Genomic DNA, 10,914 nt, shown 5'->3' with positions numbered 1-10,914 from the left:
TACGACGAATATTGAGGTGGATTGTCATTTTATTCAAGATGCAATTCAGGAGGGTCTTATTTCTTCTTCATATGTTTATACTAAAGATCAACTAGTAGATATATTTACAAAGGCTTTGGGAAAGAAACAATTTGATTATTTTCTGAGCAAGCTAGGCATTTACAATTTTGCATACTCTAACTAGAGGGGGTATTATAGAAATATTAGTATGCAATAATATGAGATAATTTATTTTAGGAATAGTTTTCTATATTATAGGAAGTTGAGGGCAAACATGAGTAGTTTTCCTATCTTGATTCTACGTGTGATATGACATGTATATATATTCCCTTATGTTGATGAATGATATTTGAGACTTTACCCTATTATTGTCACAACTAAGTATTCTAACTAACTAACTAACTAACCTAATAAAAACATGAAAAATATTTGTAAGTGTAGATTAAAGAGAATTTGACCAAGGCATGTTAATGGGCTGCTTGGGCCGAATTTACATGGTGATTCCCTTATTGAATTCAAATTGGACTGAAAAATTAAACTAAGTTACAAATGGGTTGCTTTCACATGTTTAGATAAATCTACAATTAAGTCCTTCATAATACATCATCATGGGCTTGTGGATGTCCCAATGGGCTAATTTTCAAGAACATGAACTTGTGATTAGTGCAAGATTGGGCTCTTTCAAACTTTAATGTGTGATCCATTGCATGCCCACTCCAAGATTTAGCTTCTTGGACCAAGAATTCCAATATTTGAAATCTTAATTTTCTTTATTCTTGAAAGCATCAAAAATAGTGGGATTGGACCAAGATTCAGTTTCTTAATTTTCTTGAAAATAAAAAAGCAAATCTCAATTTTCTTTTTACCTTATATGTGTATGTAAGGCCTTTGTGATGAAGTATTGGATAGTTTCATTCAGTCTTGCCTTGGTTTGTTTCGCCTTCAACCTTCTTATTAAGCCTTGAGGTAGAGAAAGCCTATCTTGTCCATGATCTTTTTTCCAAGTTTTGATGCTTACATCATTCCCCCATTCCTTAAAAAGATTTGTCCTCGAATCTGGAACATCAAAGTGAGAAAGATTTAAAAGTAGAACTTAAATTGTACTCACCTTGCAGATCGATTTGATAATGCATTGTCATTGATCTACTTGAACACTTGAAAAGGCCTATCACCTCTAGGGTTCATTTAGTCCTCCCACTTGGAAACAATTCTTTTCATTTTAAGATATGGCTTAAAATAATGTTGAGGACCACAAAAATTGAATTTTGGTTAACCAAATTTATTTATGTCTATACTATAATAAAGTTTTTATAAAGTTGGTGTCACCATAGGCGAAGATAAGCAAGCAATGGCCTTGACCCGCAAAATGGTAAATTTGTAAAGCCCTTTTAAATTTTATCAAATCATAGTTAGTATGTAACGCCCCGAATTTAGGCCTAGAAGTATTAGGCCTTGAGTATGGGTCCGTAAAAAGGTTGTATAAAAGTATTTAATTGTGTAAGGAAATGATATAATTAAATGTCTGCTTTAATGGTTAATGGCCTTGAGAAGTGTTAGAGAAATCTTGGGTTCAAACTTGGGTTTTAGCAAATATTTTGGTTTTAAGTGAATAAAACCCTGGGTGTTTGGATGAAGGCCTTTTAAATTATTGTGGTAAATAAATGTCACAAGAAAGCATGTGGTCTAGTGGTTGTGGCGTCATTAAGGTGGCAAGGGAGCCTGGGTTCAAGTCTTGGCTCTTGCAATTTATTTTGGTTTTTCTTTTAAAAGAACCTGGACTTTGGCCTATAGGCTTTATAATTAATTGAGGATAAAATATGACACAGAAAGAGCTTTTGGTGGAGTGGCAAGGTGGCGTGTTGTGTAACTGTGAGGTCTAAGGTTCAAGAACCAGATGAGTTGGTGAAGGAAGTTGGTGATCGTGAACTTCGACGCGTTCTCATAAGTAGGTGTGTATTCACGCCCTTCTTTGTTGGAAGTCGGCAAAAGCTGAAAAGCCAAAACCTCAGCATTTGGGGCCTCACAAGCGTGCGAACGCACGTGGGGCGAACCAAGCCCACAAATTACGGGCGATAGACTGTAGAGGCCGCCACGAGGGTTCTCGTGTGCTGGGGTTGTTCTGGGCCTCGATAGGCCCGATGAGCTCGTGGGCCCGCTTGTGTTAACTTTACTGATAAGTGGGATGTAGATAGACTTGTCATGTCGCGCACACGACTTAGGTAGTTCTAGGCCACGTTGAGCCTAAATGGGCCGTGTGGGCCCTATGGGCCCGTGAGCCCCACACAGATTGAATCTGCAACTTGTGATAATTATTGGACTGGGCTATGTAGGTCACATAGCCGTACCTAAATTTGGGCTAAATGGGTCACACGAGCTTGTGAGCCCACTTGGGCCGAGTAATAGGCCTTAGGCCCATCTGCACTGTTATATCTGTTTAGGTTACTTAAGTCGTTCGAGGCGATGGTGGACCTTCTGTTGGGTCGCTAAGACCCCGGTCTGCAAAATTACCGAAATACCCTAATTTATAAAATTACTGAAATACCGTTGTAATGTAAAATTATTGAAATACCTCTATTTGTAAAATTACTGAAATACCCCTAATTTGTAGAATTACCGAAATATCTTTGTAGCGTAAAATAATCGAAATACCCTTGTAGTGTAAAATGACCGACATACCCCTGAAGGGCAAAATAACTGTTTTGCCCTTGTGGGTATGACCGACTTAGGTTACAAATTTGACTGATTTGACTATGAATGTATGACTGCATTTAAATTGACTTGATTATGGTTATATGATTGATATGCTCTTAATATATGTTTAAAAGACAGTTACTAAGTTTGGCCATTCTGCATACACATGTGATGATTGAGTATGACATACATGACATATTGCATGGGTTGAGAATTATGGAATGGAGGAATTATATGAGGATCGCCTGGTTACTTGACGACCGTGGATCTACCGATGGCTATTAAGCCTAATATTTGATTAGTAGCTTGCTGCAATGAAGGTAGTACCACAACCGGGCTACCATTGATGTGTATCGGATGGGTAGGTCGATATTTATATCCCCACATGATGTGTACCAGGGGACGGAGTTAGTGTGTAGTGGTTGGATTATTGGGTTGGGTTGCATGCCTGTATTGAGATTATTCTGTTTTGGGCATAGGCCCACACTGTCACTGCATAGGGCTTAGGCCCAGACTGTACTATTATTAAATAGGGCTCAGGCCCAGACCGTTACTATATGTACTATTACTGTAATGGGCTCCGGCCCAGACTGATTCTGAATTTTGTCTGTTTACTGATTGTTACTCTAGTAAGGGGATTACACATTGAGTTTTCGTAAACTCACCCCGTTTATTAACTGTGAAGGTAATCCCCAGCGTTCAGTGGATCGGTGTCGCAGAGGGACTCGGAGACGACCACACAACTGCACATGTTTTTTTATTTCGTTTATTTAGTTAAGCACTTTGGTTTTTGATTTGGGTTATATTAAGGCCTCTTTATTTTCTTAACTTTTTACTTGGGAAATTTATTTAGTATGTTTAATATCTGTTAGAAGTAGGGCACGGTTTTCTAAAACAACAACTGGTTTTCAAAATATCACGTTTCCGCAACTTAATTTTTAAATGACAAGTTTTCATAGATCATCTGTTTTAAATAAAGCTTCCGCAACTGAAAAGAGATTTTACAAAGTAATTATTATCATACAAGAAGGAATAGTTTTTTCAAATACACCTCGCTTTGAAAGCAACAAATACAAGCTAGGATTTTACTCAAGGTTTTTATTTTAAAGAAGGGTTTTCAATGAAAACAACGTTTTCGAAAAACACTTCAATGTGACACGCCAGGTTCGGCCATAACGTCTAGGCCAGGTTTGGGGTGTTACATAGTATAACGGTAAAATTATACTTTGGCCCTCCAAAAAAATTATTATTCATTTCTAACCCTTCTAAAGTAATTTTCTGGCTTCGCCTCTAAGTGTCACAAAATAAATTATATTATTATAAAAGTGTTTTTATCTTCTTATAAATTCATAATAGTTTACAAATAATAATATTTAAACAAAAATACTATGAATTTTAACCTTGTAACTTTATCATTTTAACTAATGTACCATTTAATTCTTACCTAAATCTTTAATAATTATATTTGTTACATTTTTTGATAACTAAAACAATACAAAGTTGCAAATCTGGACTAGCAAAGACAATTATTTATTAGATATCTTTCAGATTGAAGCTCGAGCATTGCTTGAAGGCTTAAAATTTGTTTAGGTAAAGGGGTATTGTAGAGTGGAGATTGAGAGTGATAACTCAGTGTTGGTAACCATTATTCAAACTTGTAACACCCTAAAATTTTTTATAGTAAGATATTATCCTTAATATAGTAAAATAAGGAAATAAAGTGACAAGAAGAGGGAAAATTGAGTTACGTCACTAGGAAGTATATTATGACATATTGATTCAAGAAAGGACTAAATTGTAAAAGTGAGAAAAGTTTTGTGGTCTAAGAGTAAACACTCAAAATTTGAGGGATTAAAGTGTAAATATGAAAATTTGAAAGACTAATAGTGAAAATATTTTAAGGGTGGAATGATCTAGAAACCAAGAAAAATTGATGAATTAGGATCAAATTGAAGAGGTGAATAATTATGAGGGACTAAATTGTAATTTTACCAAATTAAGTGATGAGTCAAGAACGGAATTTTAAAAGATCACTAAGGGCAAAATAGTCAATTGGAAGAGAGAGAAATCTAGAGACAATGATGATGTTGGAGATATTTTAGATAAATTAAATAAATAAATATTAGTTTATTAATACTTTAAATTGATTTTTAAATAATATTTTATTATTTTATTATTATTTTATTTAGTATATATAGAATCTTCATCTTTTTCCCATGCACCCAACGTATGAAGAGAAAAGAAAGAAAGAAACTTTCTTTTCTTTACAATTTGGTCCTTTTATCAAAAATCTACCATTTTCACTTAGAAATCAAAAGAATTTCCATAGCCATCAAGAGAGAAAGATGACAAGAAGACTATGGGGAGTTATAATATCAAGTTAGATTCAAGAAATAGAAGCTGGAGGAGAGAGAATATCAAGTTAAAGATTGGAAACAATAAGACAAGGTAAGAACATCAAGATTTCCATGTATTTTTAAGTTTGATATTATTGAAAAAGCATGGAAATGAAGCTAAAGTAGAGTTTTCTTATATATGGTTCTATGTTCTTGATATATTAGTGAAGAGAAATAAGAGAAAGTGGTGGGAAATATTGTAGAGAAAGGAAATAAGGGTGCTATAAACTTAATAATTAACATTTTGCACTACAACAGTTTCGGGCAGCAGCAGTAGTCTAACTTTGAAAAATCACCAAAAATTTTGGAAATTGAATTAGGAGCTGAATAAAATATGAAATTAAATTTTATTGAGTCTAGTTTTTCATGGAAGAAACAGTGTAGGCAATGAAATTGTAAATTGTGAGATATAACAAATTTAGTTAGACAAAGTCAGAATGATTTTGGGTTCCCCTGTTCTGACTTTGGAAAATCATAAAAAATTGGAGAAAAATAATTAGGGGCTTAAATTTATATTCTTAAAATTCTGAATGGGTCTATTTTCAATTGAAATAAATGGGAACATCATTTGAATCCTGTACAATGAGATAATTAATTTTTAGTAAAGAAGGTTCAAAATTGTCAGACAGCAGAATAAGGGTGAATTTAAAGAATAAACTGTACTTATTGGCTAAACCAAAAATTATGAAAATTTTATGGTAATAAAATACATAAGTCTAGTTTCATGGAAAATTTTCAGATATTAATTTCGAGTTCTTTAGCTCAAGATATAAATAATTTAGTGACTATGACGCAAATGGACAGTTTTGAATATACATATAAGTAAATATTGAAATTATTTGATATTGTTACTTGTACCATGTTAAATAAATTAAGGATGTGGAATGGAGAGGAGGAGGAGGAAAATATGTATGAATATTCATCTAGCATGGCTAATTTGCATGTTTTAGGCTCAGGGACTAAATTGAATAAAAGTAAAACTTTATGGGTAATTTTGTAAAAATGTTAGAAATGACCAATTTGCATGAAATGAATTATTTTATTATTTAAAATTACAAAATTGAATGAAATTATTAATTTAGCTCAAGATCGGGGAAAAACATGTTTTAAGGATTAAATTGAAAAGTGTTGAAATCATGGAAAATTCTGATAATTTATAGAAGTCATGGGTTGTTATCAATTTGTTTGAGAATAATGGCTAGAAATAAAGATTAAATTGCAAGAATTTTTTTTTTTAGCCTAAGGATGTAATCGTCATTAATTAAAAGTTTAGGGGTAAAATGGTAATTTTGTTTAGAGCATTAATTGAATGTATTAGTACATGAAATAAATGAAAATGACGATCAAATTTCTTTATAAAGATCCGGATGACTAGAATACGAGACTTGAACGTGGAAAAGAAAAGATATCGGATTAATGAAATTATAAACATGAACAAGCAACAAGGTAAGTTAGTGTAACTTGAATTGTATTTTTAAATGCATGAAATATCGATATAATGAATTGTCTGATTTATGTTTATGAAGAAATGGCAAGACAATGATATTTATCATGATATGTAAATAGATGATTATCTTTGATAAGTTAATACAAGGAAATTAAGTAAATTGAGACGAGTAATAAATTCAAGTAAAATATATCGAGAAAAATAAGTACGTTAAGGGACAATATGTTTAATTTTAATTGGTTCCAAATAAGAACATTAGATGAAATAAAATATCTGATAAATAAATCAGTAACTCCGGTAATGCTCCGTAACTCTATTCCGATGACGGATTCGGGTTAGGGGAGTTACAAAACTGGTCTTGCAACAAATAATAACTATATAAAGTTAAACTCATTCAAAACTGGTGCCTTAAGAATTGGGAAGTGAAGTTTCGACAGATACTGAAAGAGAGTAATAGGGTGGCAGATGTCTCGTAAAAGAAGTCAGAGGTGAAATGAAACAGTTGATTATTCACGAGGAACCACCACCGGGCGTAGAGCTTATTAAACAACAATAAACATTACGCTTCACATCCTTTGCTGGGTGTCTAGTCGTGATGTAATCTTAGCTTAATGCTTTTCCTTTTTCACCAAACAAGGGGAAAAATGAAAGACAATTATTTATAAAGATTTCATCAACTAAATTAAGTTTGGGATACAACAAACTACATGCCTAGAGATTAATATTTTTTACAAGCAAAATGAAAGGAAACTAAGCTTATTTATACTACGAAATCTAATCATCATTCTTTCATAATTTTTTTATATAATGAAAGCTATCCATGATCACATCATCTTAACTACAAACTTAAAAGCTATTAATCAGTTGGTAATTCAGTTCCTTTAACAGAACCATCATCATTATCATGATTATCGTCATAAACATTTGCTTGACTCTTGTGGTCATATTCTCCATTAATCTTCTTCACGGTAGTAGTGTTAGGGTCGTTAACATCCTTCACTCCTACTATGCTCCTCGTTGAAATCTTGAGGACGCTGTTGATTTTTCCGCCGCTTCCGGTGCTGGTCTTCCGCCGCTTCGGTGTAGCACATCTAATCCACAGCAAACGAAGATCAATCATACAAAAATTATCATAAAATACTTTTACAATCATTTTCAAAATAAAATATAACATATATAGAAAAAGAAAAGAAAAAAAAGAAAAGATAGGATTGAACTTACATGATAAAAGATTTGGGTTTTGGAGGATTAGAGATGTGGATTGGGAGCATGGTAAAGTTAGAAGGAAGAGCCATGAGCAAACAAGTGAAGGAGAAATTTGGCTATACTTTGAAGCTCTAAAGATTTTGGGGTTTCCAAGTGAATCCCAAAGGGTAGACTTTTATAGCAGACTTCCCTTGTAAAAAGTCAATGTAAATGTTATATAGTTCCTTTGAATATTCAATCTAGGATGGCACCAATAATGTACCTACCCCTCCCCCGCTTTTTTTTTTTTTTGTTTCTCATATGGATTTTAGCATTTTGATTTACCATCATGCATCTCATGGTTACTTTTATTTTTTTTTCTGTTAATTTGCTTAAATTATGTGGATTTGGTGGGAAAAGTATCATAGAGGTCCCTATACTAGGAGTCGAATTGCATTTTGTCCATTTTACTAAAAATTTGGATAAATTTATCTATGCACATTAGATAAAAGAACAAACCGATCATTCTATTTAAAATTTCATAATTTCACTATTTGGTTATCTTGTCAGTCACGTCAATTTTTAAGAATACAATATATGAAACTTTTAACAAAAAAGGTCAATTTACTATTTGATCTAACATACAGGGACTAATTTACCTATTTTTTGAGTATTGAGAACAAAATGCAATCTAACTATTATTACATGAACCTTCATGATACTTTTACCGAATTTAGTTGCATTTTTTCCATTTTTCTTTAAGGTGTCTTTAATGACAAAGGAATGTCCAATCGGATAAATAAAATATATTTGCTCCAATTAAAAGAAAAATATTGTCACATAAAATAAATTGGACAAAAATCATTATACAAGTAATTACATTTATTTATACCCTTTTAAAATTAATAAAAATTAAATTACTTAAAAATATTATTTTAATATTAATATTTACGTATTAATTTCTTTAATACCTAAAATTTACATATTAGTGTATGCATGAATATATATCTATATATATATATATATATATAATTCGTCAACATATACACTTTTTTATGGTGACATTAATAGCTTTGCCGATTTACTATTCCACTAATTAAAAATAAGCTACTAGTGGCACTATAAAGAAATGTTAAGAAATTATGAATCCATTGAAATGGTTAATTGGTCATCATTTTAAAACATAGAATATACAAGTGTGAGCCATGAGCTCAAGCCTGAGTCAATTCCAAATAAATATATTATATTCTTCTTTTGTTTTACAAGTATTGTCGTCGTCATCATTGAGTGAAGCCTAAAAATTCTCAAGGAACAAAAAGTAAATAATAATTTTTAAGGACATTAAAGTTTAAATTTTAATTTTAAAATTAAAATATATATAATTAATTTTCTTTTGCACATCAAAATTGATGTGACTTGATGATGTTTCTAAATATTCAAAATTAAGAATATATCGTTTTTTTTCGTTTGACCTAACGGTGAATAAATTAAAAAAATTATTCCATTGATTTATGCAATGCAAATAATCCAAATATTATTGATTTATGTTCATCTTTTATTTTATTTAATTTATTAATTTATGATGAAACAAATGATATTGATAACAATGTTAATCCAAACCATGAACAATTTGGTTTTAATTGAAGAGTACCATATTCTACCTTTTATGATAATGTAAGTAAAACCATGGTTATAGTGTGCGAAGGTAGAAATTTTATTTAGGGATAGAAATTAAATTTTAAATTTTATGATTGTAAAAATATAATTTTATTATTTGAATAATTTATATCTTTATAATTTTTAAAGAATTAAATTAAATTTTTATTATTTTAAGAGGACCAAAGTGTCATTTTAATTTTACTAATTTAAAATTTAAAAAAATTAAAAAATTTTAATGAATTTTTTTCATTTTAGAGGATGAGCCTCTGCAAGCCCCTAATTATAGTAAGTTTGCTATCTGTAATACCCCAAACCTGACCTAGACGTTATGGCCGAATCTGGAAGTGTTACAAAGAAAAGTTATAAATCGGACTTTTTTCTTTTTGAAAACATTGTATATTTTTGTTACTAAAATAATTCACTTTATTTAAGAACATGTTGTTATATTTATTAGTTAAAATTTTCATTTGTTTATATTTTCAAAATAAATTGAATAATTTGCAGAGGAAGTTCTTAAAACGTTATATTTTGGAAAACTGAGTTTATTTTCTCGAAAACGGTTGATTGCATAGAAATCCCAAATTAAAATCCAAAAGTCCAGAGAGTCCAAAATTTACAAAACTCTTAACCCATAATTTTAAATAAGTTTAATTTTAGTAAAAGTAGTTTACGGAATAATAGACGCATTCGAGCTCCCGTCACACCGACCCAACTAAGTCTGAGGGTTACCTGAAAGTAACAGACAAATAGAGAGTGAGTTTTATAACTCAGTGTGTAACTTAACAGAAACAGGATCACAAAGTTAATACATAACAAAACAGACACTGATGAATGTCTCTTGCAGAATCAAAGTCATATGCAAATTACAATCTTACCCCCATCAGCTACAAACTATCTCCGACCATCCCAACACAACGCATAAAACACCCACTCAGCCTTACATACCACTTAGTGTCCTTACGACACTTTTTAGAAAAATCGTAGCAGTGCTACCAGTATAATGGCTAGTTAACACCTCACACAGAACACTTCCTCCACATAATACGTAACTTGCCCCATAGCCAGATACAAACAGAATACAAATATAACAGAACTAATAGATACCAGAATTTATATCATGCATGCTCGTATAACATATATTGAACATGCTTATACATAACAGATCAAGCATACCACATCACATTACATACATTTAGGCGTTTGTTTACGTCAGATTCCATACCAACAGATTAGCGAATTCCATGCTTTAAGACTTTATAACACATACCGACCCCACAGAAGGCCCATAGTCGATCGGGACGACATGTACGACCCTAGGGAAATTTTCTAAAATTTAGGCTCACACGGCCTAAAAAGGCCTAGACCGGTGTCACACATGGCCTCACACATAGCCCACCACACGGTCGTGTGGCACCGGCAGGCCCCAATTTTTGTTTTTTTCCATTGCTATTTTTTAGGTTTCTCATTACTCACCTAGCTCGATTTTGATGCCAAAACAACCACGTGACTTCCAGTACTTAAAAACAGTATCCCAAC

The 10,914-nt window shown here is 31.9% G+C and overlaps 1 protein-coding gene across 1 annotated transcript; it reads right to left on the bottom strand.

Annotated features, from left to right (window-relative positions):
- Positions 1 to 7,189: 7,189 nt before the first annotated feature.
- Positions 7,190 to 7,922, bottom strand: LOC108486003 (uncharacterized). The gene is made up of 2 exons (XM_017789833.2): positions 7,756 to 7,922; positions 7,190 to 7,625 (listed from the first exon to the last, which is right to left on the bottom strand). Exons 1-2 carry the CDS (start codon positions 7,827 to 7,829, stop codon positions 7,391 to 7,393), a joined length of 309 nt encoding a protein of 102 aa, XP_017645322.1. The 5' UTR covers positions 7,830 to 7,922; the 3' UTR covers positions 7,190 to 7,390.
- Positions 7,923 to 10,914: the final 2,992 nt, after the last annotated feature.

Source organism: Gossypium arboreum, chromosome 5 (assembly GCF_025698485.1).
Source record: "Gossypium arboreum isolate Shixiya-1 chromosome 5, ASM2569848v2, whole genome shotgun sequence".
In the NCBI taxonomy this organism is placed as follows: domain Eukaryota; kingdom Viridiplantae; phylum Streptophyta; class Magnoliopsida; order Malvales; family Malvaceae; genus Gossypium; species Gossypium arboreum.
This window is presented reverse-complemented; position numbering and strand designations above follow the sequence as displayed.

Coding starts and splice junctions, on each gene's coding strand:
- LOC108486003 (XM_017789833.2), bottom strand. CDS start 7,829: ATGGCTCTTCCTTCTAACTTTACCATGCTCCCAATCCACATCTCTAAT. Junction 7,626..7,755: donor AAACCCAAATCTTTTATCAT/GTAAGTTCAATC, acceptor GCTGTGGATTAG/ATGTGCTACACCGAAGCGGC.